Here is a 16,253-nt window from a genome sequence, read left to right on the forward strand (position 1 = left end):
ACGCCCCACGTGTTGAGCAATTCGGCGGTACGTCCACCTGGCCTCCCGCATGCCCACTATATGCCCTCGCTCAAAGTCCGTCTACTGCACATACGGTTCACGTCCACACTGTCGGGGCATGCTACCAGTGTTAAAGACTGCGATGGAGCTCCGTATGCCACGGCAAACTGGCTGACACTGACGGCGGCGGTGCACAAATGCTGCTCAGCTAGCGCCATTCGACGGCCAACACCGCGGTTCCTGGTGTGTCCGCTGTGCCGTACGTGTGATCATTGGTTGTACAGCCCTCTCGCAGTGTCCGGAGCAAGTATGGTGGGTCTGACACACCGGTGTCAGTGTGTTCTTTTTTCCATTTCCAGGAGTGTACTTTAATCTTGTGTTCTCCTGGACGAGACAAGCGAAGAGATCAGTTGCAAAGATGAAGTCTGTGTATGAATATTCTCAATGTTTACTAGTGAGGAATGATTGGATATGCACTTTGTTTATAGTTTCTGTAAGGTAATGTGGCTATGGCTGAAAGAGAATACCATGTGGGAGGTTTCCACATTGGTGTCATCCAGAGAGACAGATATTTCAAGCATTTCAACAACACGTGCGGTGGATGCTGCAACTCATGCATCATGTTGGTCAACCAGGACATGCTCCAGATCATAAAGAAGAAATTCTTGATATTGTACAAGCACATCCCTCTATCAGTACAAGGCATCTTTGTTGACATGTCAGACTCCCTCACTCATCTTTTTGGTGAGAATTTTATTGACAAGGTCTTCATCCATACTATCTAAACCCTGTTAAAGAAGTAAAGCTGCAAGATCATGGACATTGTCTTGCATACTGTCAGTGGCTATTATAGATGATTAATGACCAACCAGATTTTGTGAACCATGTGTAAATAGACTGATGAGTCAGGGTGCACAAGAGATGGTGTTATGAATAGATGCATCTGTGCTGATGAAAATCCTTATGTAACTTGTTCCACATCATTCTGAATGAGATTCAGTTTTAACATATGGGCAGGTATTTTTCAGAGTACACTGTGTGGCCCATGCATACTGGAGGACAGAATTGGGGGTGGGGGTGGGGGGGCTAGTGGGGAGGTTGGGAGGGCTGCTGATTGCATGCATTTCTTAGAAGATGTGCTTACAAATATACTGGATGATATTACCCTACACTCAATGCAATACCTATGGTACCAACTAGATGGTGCTTCAGCACATTTCCTTCTATAAGTACAACAATGGTTGGATGACCACTTTCTTACTAAATGGACTGGAAAGGACAGTCCCGTCCCTTGGCCAGTATGGTACCTATTTTTTTGGATTTTCTCAAAGAGAAATGCACATATCAGAGATAATAACCAAAGAAGACCATGTTACAAAGATTCACACAGTGCCAGTGGCAATACATCAACAGGAATTTGGTAACTTGCAGCAAGACATCAGGTAATGTTCTGAAGCCTGTATTCTTGCAAGAGGGGGACATTTGAAGTATCTGCTCTGAAATGACTATGACAAACCATGGACAGTGACATGTATTAATGTAATTATTAAAGGAATTAGATGAATAACATAAAATTAGTAACACAAGAAATGTATTAATTGAGATTGGCACTGAAAGGAAAGGAAAATTCCCCATTTTGGAGTTACATATATAACTCCAAAATTGTGATGAATACAGAAAAATTGTATTAAGATTTTTTCTTGCAAATAAAGTCCTCTGTCACTTCATTAAGGATTGGCCATACCTTTTGATACACTCTGCATACATTCATAAGGAAATTCCAAGGCTATTGCAGTCAAGCATAATTGCAAAGGTTACTTATAAAGACTGTGTTACTACATTGAAGCTGTGCAGGAGCCAAGTATTACATAGAATTCATGTAGTGTGTAAAATCAGTCATTTCTGTTAAGAAATTCATCAGTAGTGTCATAGAGCTGGCCACTAGTAAATCTTTTAGTGTGTATTTAAACTACACTTAATTACAGTTGCTAGCAATTTCAGGAAAAAATGTGTTCTTAAAAAATGAACACCCATCTGGACAAAAGTGAGTGACTAGTGTCATTAATCTAAAAAGAATGGGGAATCTAATAATTCAAGATGATCAAACAGATAGCAATGACTGCTTACAGTACATATATCATACCAAGATTAGCACTGCCTTGCCATATCATCTCTGAGTTCCTTGTCTGGTATCGCCTCTGACGGTCTTGATAGTCTGATCTTGCAAAGAAGACACCATCATACCCAAGCTGAGCAAAAATGGATGCCATCTCTCTGGAATGTCCAAATGGGTCAATCTGCCATCCTACATGGGGCCGGCCACATGCCCCAAATGTATCATTCAGCTTCCTGAAAATGTATTTTGTTAATGTTACAGTCCACATCTAAGAAGAGGCCACTGATTATGTATGTAAACTGAAAAGGACAAAAAAGAAATATTTTTGCAATTTACAAAAATAGTACTATCAAGAACATGTTTCAAGAAGCAAAATATTGTTTAGTTTTATCATCAATGCAAATTAACAATACTGGCGTCCAAAATTAAGGCAACAAATGGAAATTTTGCAAGGTTGAATTTTTTTGGTCACATAACAGTTTAAACAGGTGATAGTAAAGTAGAAACAATGTAAAAAATACAGAACATTAACAACTGCAACATGCATAACAGTAGACAAAAATGTTCTTCATTTTTTCCAACTTAACAGATCTGCACACACATTCTGACAATTGGTTAACGTGCAGAAATACATGCCTGACACTGATGGAGAATGCTGTGAATGATGTCATAATCTCTTGCTGAGGCAATAATGCCCATTATTCCTGCAGAGTTGCTAGCAGTCTTGGAGAGTGGTTGGTGGATGCTGACATGATGCAAGCCATCTCCCTAGCACATCCCAGACATGCTCTATAGGATTCAAATTGGAGAGCGTGCAGACCATGCCATGAGTGCAGTATCTTCCATTTCCAAGAAAAATTCAACCACCCTGCTCTATGAGGTTGAGCATTATTGTCCATCAGTATGAAGTCTGGGCCCAAAGCACCACAAACAGCTGCAAATGAGGTTCCAAGATCTTGTCCCAATACCTGACAGCAGTTAAACCTTGCCAATTCACCCTTACAATTTCATGAAGATGGATTCGAGTGGTAAACATAATTGCTGTCCACACTATTAGTGATCCTCCACAATATTGGTATCTTTCCACAATGTCTGGCTCCCAAAATCAGTTTTTTTTTTTTTTTTTTTTTTTTTTTTTTTTTTTCAGTGTACTGACTGGTTTGATGCGGCCCGCCATGAATTCCTTTCCTGTGCTAACCTCTTCATCTCAGAGTAGCACTTGCAACCTACGTCCTCAATTATTTGCTTGACGTATTCCAATCTCTGTCTTCCTCTACAGTTTTTGCCCTCTACAGCTCCCTCTAGTACCATGGAAGTCATTCCCTCATGTCTTAGCAGATGTCCTATCATCCTGTCCCTTCTCCTTATCAGTGTTTTCCACCTATTCCTTTCCTCTCCGATTCTGCATAGAACCTCCTCATTCCTTACCTTATCAGTCCACCTAATTTTCAACATTCATCTATAGCACCACATCTCAAATGCTTCGATTCTCTTCTGTTCCCGTTTTCCCACAGTCCATGTTTCACTACCATACAATGCTGTACTCCAGACGTACATCCTCAGAAATTTCTTCCACAAATTAAGGCCATTATTTGATATTAATAGACTTCTCTTGGCCAGAAATGCCTTTTTTGCCATAGCGAGTCTGCTTTTGATGTCCTCCTTGCTCCATCCATCATTGGTTATTTTACTGCCTAGGTAGCAGAATTCCTTAACTTCATTGACTTTGTGACCATCAATCCTGATGTTAAATTTCTCGCTGTTCTCATTTCTACTACTTCTCATTACCTTCGTCTTTCTCCGATTTACTCTCAAACCATACTGTGTACTCATTAGACTGTTCATTCCGTTCAGCAGATCATTTAATTCTTCTTCACTTTTACTCAGGATAGCAATGTAATCAGCGAATCGTATCATTGATATTCTTTCACCTTGTATTTTAATTCCACTCCGGAACCTTTCTTTTATTTCCATCATTGCTTCCTCAATGTACAGATTGAAGAGCAGGGGCGAAAGGCTACAACCTTGTTTTACTCCCTTCTTAATACGAGCACTTCGTTCTTGATCGTCCACTCTTATTATTCCCTCTTGGTTGTTGTACATATTGTATATGACCCGTCTCTCCCTATAGCTTACCCCTACTTTTTTCAGAATCTTGAACAGCTTGCTCCATTTTATATTGTTGAACACTTTTTCCAGGTCGACAAATCCTATGAACATGTCTTGATTTTTCTTTAGACTTGCTTCCATTATTAGCCGTAACGTCAGAATTGCCTCTCTCATGCCTTTACTTTTCCTAAAGCCTAACTGATCGTCACCTAGCGCATTATCAATTTTCTTTTCCATTCTTCTGTATATTATTCTTGTAAGCAGCTTCGATACATGAGCTGCTGAGCTGATTGTGCGATAATTCTCGCACTTGTCAGCTCTTGCCGTCTTCGGAATTGTGTGGATGATTCTTTTCCGAAACTCAGATGGTATGTCGCCAGATTCATATATTCTACACACCAACGTGAATAGTCGTTTTGTTGCCACTTCCCCTAATGATTTTAGAAATTCTGATGGAATGTTATCCATACCTTCAGCCTTATTTGACCGTAAGTCCTCCAAAGCTCTTTTAAATTCCGATTCTAATACTGGATCCCCTATCTCTTCTAAATCGACTCCTGTTTCTTCTTCTATCACATCAGACAAATCTTCACCCTCACAGAGGCTTTCAATGTATTCTTTCCACCTATCTGCTCTCTCCTCTGCATTTAACAGTGGAATTCCCATTGCACTCTTAATGTTACCACCATTGCTTTTAATGTCACCAAAGATTGTTTTGACTTTCCTGTATGCTGAGTCTGTCCTTCCGACAATCATATCTTTTTCGATGTCTTCACATTTTTCCTGCAGCCATTTCGTCTTAGCTTCCCTGCACTTCCTATTTATTTCATTCCTCAGCGACTTGTATTTCTGTATTCCTGATTTTCCCGGAACATGTTTGTACTTCCTCCTTTCATCAATCAACTGAAGTATTTCTTCTGTTACCCATGGTTTATTCGCAGCTACCTTTTTTGTACCTATGTTTTCCTTCCAAACTTCTGTGATGGCCCTTTTTAGAGACGTCCATTCCTCTTCAACTGTGTTGCCTACTGCGCTGTATCTATAATGTTAGAGAGCTTCAAACATATCTCGTCATTCCTTAGAACTTCCGTATCCCACTTCTTAGCATATTGATTCTTCCTGACTAATGTCTTGAACTTCAGCCTACTCTTCATCACTACTATGGTGCTCTTACAGCGAAATAACAGTCCTCTCTTCTGAAGTGACATGTGAACAGCCCTGCCCTGGTCTTCAGAACGCAGTTTCAGTCTCTATAAACTGTTCCATATCTGAGAAATAGCAGAACAATTCATATTAAGCCATCGCGCCAATTCAGTTTGTGATGTTCTGCTTCCTTTCTTTCTATGGCCTTCCACTGCAGAGAGTCTGGTTGGCATCTTCTCTGTGTCATCATACACCACCTGACATTGTACACACAGTGACTGTAGATGTGGGGGATACCCAGCAGACACCACCTCATTTCATAGGTGCCCTGACATCATCATTGGCATGGCTATTCATTAACTGCAATGCCATCTTCCATGTGGAACATAATCGTACAGACATCTGGTTGACAGTTTGTATGATTATATAATGCATTACGCACAGGATGGGGTAATAGTGGCTTGCTGCCTTATTTTGGATACCAGTGTAAATGACTGGTGTTGCAGCATTGTAACTAAGTTAATTTTGAAGTGTAAATGATATACCAACAATTTAGGAGCCTGGTACGCTTGACAAATTGAGTTTGATTAATGTTATTTATTGATGGTTGACCCAGATGATGGCATAATTACAGAATACTATGACAAAGAAAGATGAAGGATGAAAGAGGGCCTGAGGTTCAAATGGCGGACAAAGAAATACAACTGTCACTAAACCTGAGCTGTTGTTGTTTTTGTGGTCTTCAGTCTTAATACTGGTTTAATGCAGCTCTTTGTGCTATGCTATCCTGTGCAAACCTCTTCATCTCCAAATTACTAGTGCACCCTACATCCTTCTGAATCTGCTTACTGTATTCATCTCTAGGTCTCCCTCTATGACTTTTACCCCCACACTTCCATCCAATATTTAATTGGTGATCCTTCAATGTCTCAGAATGTTTTCTATCAACTGATCCTTTCTTTTAGTGAAGTTGTGCCACTAATTTCTTGTCTTCCCAATTCTATTCAGTACCCCATCATTAGTTATGTGATCAACTCATTTAATCTTCAGCATTCTTCTATAGCATCATATTTCAAGGACTTCTGTTCTCTTTGTCTAAACTATGTATCATCCATGAATCACTTCCATACATGGCTACACTCAGAAAAACACCTTCAGAAAAGACTTCCTAACACTTAAGTCTTAAATTTATATTTGATGTTAACAAATTTGTTCAGAAACACTTTCCTTGACATCATCAGTTTACATTTTATATCCTTTCTACTTTCGCCATCTCAGTTATTTTTGTGTCCAAATAGCATAATTCATCTACTACTGTAAGTGTCTTGTTTCCTAATCTAATTCCCTCAGCATCACTTGATTTAATTCAACTACATTCCATTATCCTAGTTTTGCTTTTGTTGATGTTCATCTTGTATCCTCCTTTTAGAATACTGTCCATTCCATTCAGCTGCTCTTCCAAGTCTGTGACAGACTTACAATGTCATTAGGAAACCTTCAAGTTTCTGTTTCTTCTCCCTAAATTTTAATTCCTACTCCGAATTTTGTTCAATGTAGAGACTGAATAACATCAGGCATAGGCTACAAGCCTGTCTCACTTCCCTCTCAACTACTCTTCCCTTTCATGCCTTCGACTCTTGTAACTGCTGTCTGGTTTCTGTACACATTGTATTTAACAGCTGCTTTTAGATTCCAGACATTGATTACATACTTTTATTATATTTCTTAATTTTTCTGTACAGGTTGACACACATCATTAATTCATTGAATTGTTAACTAAAAAATGGAAATCCAGGTTGGAATGTAAACAATATTAGGAAAAGTATAGACTGCTATGCACTGTAAAGATGAGCCACTGAGTTGCAGACAGGCACAATGAAGAGACTGTTGAGGTGTACGTGTTTCCTTTGCTCTTGTTTTTTGACTCATACCATATTCTCCATGCAACAATATGCACTCTGTTTACCACAAAACTCACAAACTTCACTGTTTAATTATTTACAAGTCATCTCTGCAACCTTAATTAATGAACATTTGAACTGAAGTGCATTGTAATTACCAAAAGTGTGAACCATTTTTGTCATTGGACTGAACTATCATTGTGCTAAGTGATTTGTGCTCTGCACTGTCTTAAATGAAACACCAAAGTGTAATGGTCTTTAAGGAATTGTTAATGGACTGTGCTAAATTTGAACTCTTGTGATGAATGAGAGTTATGATATTTTTATGTAAGTAGGAGCATTATTTTATGGCACAATGGAACAATTTACTTCCCTCTGTAATTGTGAGTGCTGACACACAGACCTACACTAATTAGTTTTTGCAATGTCAAATCTGGTCACCATAGTTAGTAAGTGAACTTTGCATGAATAAACTGTGTGTGTGAACATCATTAGAAATATGGTGTCATGTACATCAATGAACAAACACCATCCCAGATACAATTAGATTTTCAGCTTTGCAGTGACCAAGACTGCTGGTACTGAGGAGAAGCTATAAGTTTCAGGTGAGTTATATCAGAGTGATTAAAAAGGCACTGTTTTACTTTGTATTTTAATGCCTGGGATTTTCAGTTTCCTGTCAGATATAAGGATATAAACTGTTACAGACTTTTTATGCACCAGAAGATAAAACTACAGTCTGAACCCCAAATACAGATGATTGTCTATATAGAAACTATTCTTAATTCTAGTTATGAATTTCTCCATTCATCCAGAATTATCTTTGTTATTGGCCATAAATACTATGAGTGAGTAAGTGTATTGACATGTGAACGTAAAATCAGAACATCCCTAAAGAGTTTTCTGGAAGACATTTGGATATAAATTTTATACAATATTCATATCACATGCTTCTGTAGAACAAATACTTCTCAGATCCTTTTCACACTGAAGATTAGGCAATAGAGCAGTACTGAGCGAAAGTTTGCAAAGTAGCAAACCCATCTATAAATCAACACATTCAGAGAGATTTATCTGTATGCTGGTTCTGTCTCACTTTATTATCCCTCAGGATGCCTAGGAACTTCATACGTGGTCTCTCATGCAGTGTGTACTGATTGATTTTTACTACTAATACCTGTAAATGATTTATGTATGTTTGTAACTGTTTAACATGGGTCTGTCTCATTACAGGTGGGCCCCTCTCATCCTGGGACCGTAGTGACATGCCTTGCCTTTTTAAACTTAAGTCACACCCGACTGGCTCAAGAATGTCATTTTCACTCTCTAGTGAAGTGTTCACTGTAATGAAACATCTTGTCTTATTACAATCTTATGTCACAACGAATTTCATTAAAAGCAAATGTTACCAGATAACACACTATTAAGACCATTTGCCCAAGTTTTCCAGAATTTTATGGTCTTTATTAGATGAATATATTAATTTAATTGTTCATTTTCTCCAGTGTGGCAACAATAGACATTGGTTTGTAGTAGGCCCTAGAGAGAAGAAATACATAATATCAAATCTTTTCTCTGGCTGGCCAAGCAAATAAATCATATGACTAACAAATGTAATGATAGCTGTTACTTGAATGATGTTTTCCATTTAAAACTGATTAAAAAAACCATCAGTTGTAGTTTTATAAATACAAGGACTATCCAGAAAGTAGACTACTTTTGGTATTAAAAATAAATAAATAAATAAAAATAAAAAAGAAGTTTAGTAAAAAATATTATGTTTATTTGAAAGTGATACTTAAATACTACTTTTCAAGATCAATTTAGGCACTCGTCATAGTGTGAATGAGCTTTGAAAATCCGGTTTCATGAGGCTTCAACCAGCTAGTCACACCCTCTTGCAGTTCCAACATTGCTGCATTGCAAGCCACTTTCATCATTGGAAACAAATGGTAATCATTAGGTGCAAGGTCCAGACTGTGCAGGGGATGAGGAAACATGTCCCACTTGAAAGCATGAAGTATTTTTCAAGTGCATTTTGCTGTGTGAGGGCAAGCATTATCGTGCAAGAACAAAATTTTTGAGATCAACTTTCTTCTGCACTTGTTTTGAATTACTCTTTTTAAGTTTTCCAAAGTTTAACAATACATCTTAGAGTTTATTGTTGTGCCACATTCAAGAAAACTGACGAGATGCACACCATTTGCAATCAATTCATTAGTCATGATGCTTGGTCGTCCACTTCGCTCTTCATCATGAACATCAGTTTGGTCAGTTTTAAACCTAATGCACCACCTGCACGCTCCACCTTCAGTTATTACATTATTTCTATAAACTTAACACAGTTGTCAATAAATGTCAATTGATTTATGGTTTTTTACCAACAAAAATCTTATTCTGGACCACACTTCACAACTTGCAGGAGTTTCTGTTGAAGCACATATTTAAAATGAATGGACAAATGCTCAGACAACAATACAGCCATAGTTGCTGCAGCTGAATATGTAATCTACTTTTTGGACAGCCCTCATAGACTAATATTATTTGTTTTTTGTCCATTTATTTTTTATTACCCTTCGCATTACTGTAGAAATCCCAGAAACTGTGACAATTATTTCTATCGTATTATATGCAGTGTAGGCCAAACCTCTAACCGAAATTATAAAGACAATATAGATTCCAAAACTTAGTACTTTGAGAAGAGAAACCAATGGCTATAAATTAGTATTTCAAGTGATACAAGGTCTTGAATGAGCAATTCTTATGAGATATGTGTTTGTAAATTGCTTGTATTTCATAAGAAGTAAATGCCTCCCAATGATGTTGGTGGCACTAGACTGAAAAACCATACACATTCATCTGTGCTAGGTCTGCGCTGGGTTTTGCTGCTGTGTACCAGTTATGGAAGGACGAGCATTACTTGTTACATAAATGTGCAGATATGAATTTAATGCTTGTATTTGTAGAACATAGTGCATGGAAAGCTGGATGTCTGTGCAGCAAAAGCTTTTGATATAGGAATCATCCTAACTGAACGAAATTTGTCTTTGTGGACAGAAACATGGGAAATTGTGTTTTTGAAGCCACAGAGATGTGGCCATGTTCTTGACAAAGAACTGTTGGCGCAGTAGGTTTTAAGGGTTAGTGCGGAAAGAAATCGCATGAGCACCCATCAACTTGCTCAAAGAATACTATCTGGCAAGTAATGCTGCACTCCATTCATAAACAGTGTGTACAATCAATGGTGCCCAATGATTTTGTATACAGTATTCAATTCTACCACTGGATTATGTCATAATGTATGCATTGAGATTGGACTCATCACTTAGAAGATCAGCTATGAGCTTTAGTTCTTTTAAGATTGTGATGTGTCAATGAAAAACTACAAATATATTTTTGACCATTGATTCTAAAGCTAAAAATATTTAATTTAGAATCCTCTAGCAACTGAATAACTTTGCCATTAAAGATTTGAGATGCCCTAAATAGTGTGGCTGAACCACAAACCTCAAATATTTCTGGAAGCACTGAATATATTAAAACAGGATTTTTGATATGTGTTAATACACAAAGGGGCAAGTATTACACTTGACGTAAAATGCTCATGAATATTTTACATACAAAATATACTGAAGTAACTAAATTTAAAAAAAATTGAATTGTGTCTTTATTAAGTACTTGTAGATTACTCTTAACTTGACAGTGAAATTTTCTGTTAAAAGACGAAAGGTGTGAAAAACATGGAAAATATGAAGGCAAAGACTGTTAACATGGCACAGTTTCACCTGTAAATACTGGACAACAGAAAAGAATATTTACTTAGTTGCAAATCAAGTTTAATGTCACAACTACATGTCATACTGTCATAAGCAACAAATGGGAAACTGTATTGAAGATGCTGATGTTAACATTCTTAGAAAGCTGTGAATTTAAATGTGTAAGTACAGGAAAATACACTGGAACCATTTTATCTCTTATTATTTTGAAACAAAAGGAAGTTATTGGCATAAAAAAATTCATGAAGCCATTTAGTTAATTGTGAGTGTATTGTGAGTCCTATTTTATTAACCTTCATTTCAGGATTCCATCTTTGCAACAAGTCACTTCTGACAAAAGACACAGATAATGAAGAATATATGGGATGAAGACAAATGAAAGTGAATAATATCTATTTAACTTACCTGAGGGCAAATGTAAACTGATCAATTATAGACTGGTAATTACTGGCTGCTTCATCATTCATACTCCAGGCACCTCCAATGATTTCCAGCTGTCCTGAGTTAATAAGGTCTGTCATTAACTGTCGCCTGTCTTCATCATTTTGTAGCCACCACTTCCAAAGAAAAGCTGTTTCAACATAAATGAATCTGGAATACAAAATATACAATTAACATTAACAGGGAAATTGTTCCTATAATTTTCATATCAAGAATTCACCTATGAACACTACAACAGATATATAATTTAAGTTTAATTATAAATAACTGTAAACAATCACCTTTACAAAGTGCAACAGATATAAAAAATCTCACTTAACACAAATTTTACTGCTGTTTTTCCTTTTAGTCAACAATTAAATAAATACCGAAACTAATGGGTGCTGTGTTGAGCAATGTTGGTGAAGCTGTGGAAGACTCTGATCAAGTGCCTTCTCATCCACTATCAGCAATGATGTTGACTGTTGGTGAATTATAAAAACAGGGCCTTAATTGTGATAACAAAATATGAAGCATCCACAGATGAAACAAGGCATTTAGCTTGGAGCTAATGTAGAATACACAGTAGAAATGTAGTTAAAAAAAACCATGCTTTATCTCAGCAAATATGACATTAGTGTTTTGGCTGGCAGTAAGTTTTGTTTATAACTGAATCAATGTCACATCCTTGAAGCTACTATCTGTCAAACAAACTTAAATGTCTTATTACTTCAACAACATTCTGTTTTATTTTATTTTACACGTCTAGTTCCATAGGACAAAATTGAGGAGCAAATCTCCAACATTGTTGAATGTGTCAGTACATTAAATTATAACATAAAAGTAATAAAAGATAAAATAAAATGTCTATGAGCCCAAAAAAGACAAGCTATGTGTTTAACTAAACACAATCAACAATATAACCTAGAAATCTGTTTAATTTTTTATAGAAGGAGTGACCCATGAGGAAACTCTTCAATTTTGGTTTGAAAGTGCATGGATTACTGCTAAGATTCCTATGGTAACTTATTGGAAATGGATGCAGCAGTATACTGCACACCTTTCTGCACGAGAGTCAAGGAAGAGTGATACAAATGCAGATTGTATTTCTACCTAGTATTAACTGAGTGAATGCTGCTAATTCTTGGGAATAAGCTGATATTGTTTACATCAAATGTCAGTAAAGAATATATATATTGAGAGGCCAATGTCATACACAGACTAGTGAACAGGGGTCAAGAAGAGGTTCCTGAACTTACACCACTTATTGCCTGTACTTCCCGTTTCGGAGCCAAAAATATCCTCTGATAATGGGAAGAGTTACCCCAAAATATAATACCATATAACATAAGGAAATGAAAATAAGCAAAGTAGACTAATTTCATGTTGAATGATGACTTACTTCAGATACTGTTCAAGTAGTAAAAATGGCAGTATTAAGTCTTTGAACAAGATCCTGAACATGGGCTTTCCAAGACAGTTTAATATCTATCTGAACACCCAGGAATTTGAAATGTTCAACTTCACTAATCATAAGCCCACTCTGTGAAATTAAAATGTTGGGTTTTGATGAACTGTGTGTTAGAAACTGTAAAAACTGAATCTTACTTAGCATGTTTATTTTCTACAAGGCTTGAACTTATGTAATGAATGGGACTATTTGAAACAGAGCCAATGTCATACACAACATCCTTTACTACCAAGTTAGTGTCAGTGAACAGAAATATATTATAATTACCTACAATAGTAGAAAGCATATCATTTATATAAGGAAGGGCCAGGAGTGGCCCCAACACTGATCCCAGGAGCACCCCATTTGACTGTGCCCCACTCAGACCCCATAGCACAGCCATTCTCAACACTGTGAATAATGACCTTTTGCTGTATGCTGTCAAAGTGAGAGCTGAAACGATTGTGAGCTACTCCCCGTATTCCATAATGTTCCAACTTCTGAAGCAATATTTTGTGAGCAACTCAATCAAATGCCTTAGTTAAATCAAAAAATTTGTGTTCAAAACCTCCTGTTTAATCTATCCAGTACCTCACAGAGAAAAGAGAATATAGCATTTGCAGTTGTTAAACCATTTCTAAAACCAAACTGAAACATTAGATAGCGAATTCACATAATTTGCTATCTAATGATATACGATCAATTTTCCTTACATACACAGCCTTTTCAATTACTTTAGCAAACACTGATGATATAGAAATATGTCTTAAATTGTCTACATTATCCCTTTTTATAAAGTGGCTTTACTACTAAGTACTTTAATCATTCAGGAAACTGACCATTATTAAAGGAAAAATTATAAATATGGCTAAGTACAGGGCTAACATGTGTAGCACAGTACTTTAGTATACTGCTAGGCATTCCATCAAATCCATGAGAGGTCTTAGTTTTCAGCAATTTAATTATTGACTCAGTCTCCCCTTTGTCAGTATCCCAGAGGAGTATTTCAGACATTGGTCTCGGAAAGGCATTTTCCAAGAGAGTTATATGGTTCCCTGTAGAAACTAAGTTTTTGTTTAATTCACTAGCAATACACAGAAAATGATTGTTAAATACTGTACATATATCTGACTTACCAGTAACAGAAATATTTTTACTACAAAACTGACTTTATATTGTCAACCTTGTGCTGCTGATCAGACACTTCCTTCACAAATGACCATATGGTTATACTTTTATCCTGTGAATTAGCTATTCTATTTCATACCACGTATTCTTTGTGTCCCAATAACATTTTTAAGTACCTTAGAATACTTTTTGTAATGGTCTACTGTAGCTTGATTGTGACTACTTATAACATTTTTATACACAAATCAAAAAAAGTTTTGCATCGCCCTAGTTCCCAGAACTCCTGAAGATAGATGTTGACTGTGGATATTGTATCACAGACACAGTCCCATTGACTTTTCAGAGATGTCACTAAACTTGCCCAAAGATGTAAGCAACCATGCATGAGCTGCATCTATTAAATGGAGCGGTCCAACACCTGATCAGTTTCAGTCATTCCACCAGGAAGGAGATACATGGCTCATGCTGTCTGTAGTTCAACCATGCCTTGATGATCAATACTGTGGTTTGATTGTGTCTGCATTTCTACTGTGTGCCAGGAAGGGCTCTCAACAAGGGGAACGTCCAGGCATCTCAGAGTGAACCAAAGTGATGTTGTATGGAAATGGAGATACAGAGAGACAGGACTTTCAATGAAATGCCTCACTCAGGCTGCCCAAGGGCTACGACTGCAGTGGATGACCACTGCCTACAGATTATGGCTTGGAGGAACCCTGACAGCAATGCCACCGTGATGATTAATGCTTTTTTTGCAACCATAGGACATCACGTTATGACTCAAACTGTGCGCGATAGGCTGCATGATGCACAACTTCACTCCCAATGTTCATGATGACATCCATCTTTGCAACAATGATAGCGTGCAGCATGGTTTATGGATGACAATTCATGCCCCCATTGTACATATCTTGTGAATGACTTCCTTCAGGATAATGACATCACTCAACTAGAGTGGCAAGGACGTTCTCCAGACATGAACTCTAATGAGCATGTGTGGGATAGATTGAAAAGACCTGTTTATGGATGATTTGACCCACCAACCACTCTGAGGGATGTACGCCAAATTGCCATTGAGGAGTAGGACAATCTGGACCACCAGTGTCTTGATAAACTTGTGGATAGTATGCCATGACGAACACAGGCATGCATCAATGCAAGAGGATGAGCTACTGCGTATTAGAGGTATCAGTGTGCACAGCAAACTGGACCACCACCTCTGAAGGTCTCACTGTATGGTGGTACAACATGCAATGTTTGGTTTTTATGAGCAATAGAAAGGGCGGAAGTGATGTTTATGTTGATCTCTATTCCAATTTTCTGTACAGTTTCTGGAACTCTCGAAACCGAGGTGATGCAAAACAGTTTTTGAGATGTGTATAATTCCCACTTTGTTCTACATGATATCCTTATCCCATTAGTCAGCCGCCCAGGCTGCCTATTACTGCTAGCACCCTGCTTAGAACGTACTAATGGAAAGCAACTCTCAAAGAGCATGAGAAATGTGTTATGGAGAGCATTATAATTGTCATCTATGTTATCGGCTTTATAAACATCTTGCCACTCTTGTTCCTTAACAAGGTTTAAGAAAATTTCTATTGCCATTGGGTTAGCTTTCCTACATAGTTTGTAATTATATATAACATTTGATTGAGTACAAAAGGCTTTTAGTTTTAAAAATTTGTGCATCATGGTCTGCAAGGCCATTTACCCTTTTACTAACAGAATGCCCATCTAGTAGCAAAGAATCAATAAAAATATTGTCTATGGCAGTGCTACTGTTCCCCTGCACCCTGGTTGGAAAAAAACATTTTGCATCAGGTCATATGAATTTAGGAGATCTACCAACATCCTTTTTCTTGCACAATCACATACAAATTTAATATTGAAGCCGCTGCATACAACAAATTTTTGGTACTCCCTATAAAGTGAACCAAGAACACTCTCAAGCTTGAGCAGAAGTGTTCTGAGTCAGCATTATTGGACCTATAAACTACAGCAATTAGAAGTTTAGTTTCACTAAATTCAACTGCCCTGCACAGCATTCAAATACCTGTCAGTGCCGTGCCCTGATAAATCTAGGGACTCGAATACTTCTTTTTTTTTTACGTACATGACCACTCCCCCACTCCACAAAGAACTCCATGAAAAACAGGAGGTTAATTTGTATCCTGGTAAAGGATGCCTCTGAATTGTCAAATTATTTAAGTGGT

At 37.4% G+C, this 16,253-nt stretch overlaps 1 protein-coding gene across 1 annotated transcript in view; it reads right to left on the minus strand.

Annotated features, from left to right (window-relative positions):
- The window catches only part of LOC126336947 (lysosomal alpha-mannosidase-like), a 118,430-nt gene that overhangs the window by 61,434 nt on the left and 40,743 nt on the right, over window positions 1-16,253 (minus strand). Inside the window, exons 4-5 of the mRNA XM_050001136.1 lie at window positions 11,451-11,636; window positions 2,144-2,349 (exon numbers count right to left, since the gene is read on the minus strand). Of these exons, the coding sequence (XP_049857093.1) occupies window positions 2,144-2,349; window positions 11,451-11,636 (392 nt within the window). The remainder of the gene's footprint in view (window positions 1-2,143; window positions 2,350-11,450; window positions 11,637-16,253) is intronic.

The sequence above is a fragment of the Schistocerca gregaria genome, chromosome 1, assembly GCF_023897955.1.
Source record: "Schistocerca gregaria isolate iqSchGreg1 chromosome 1, iqSchGreg1.2, whole genome shotgun sequence".
Taxonomy (NCBI): domain Eukaryota; kingdom Metazoa; phylum Arthropoda; class Insecta; order Orthoptera; family Acrididae; genus Schistocerca; species Schistocerca gregaria.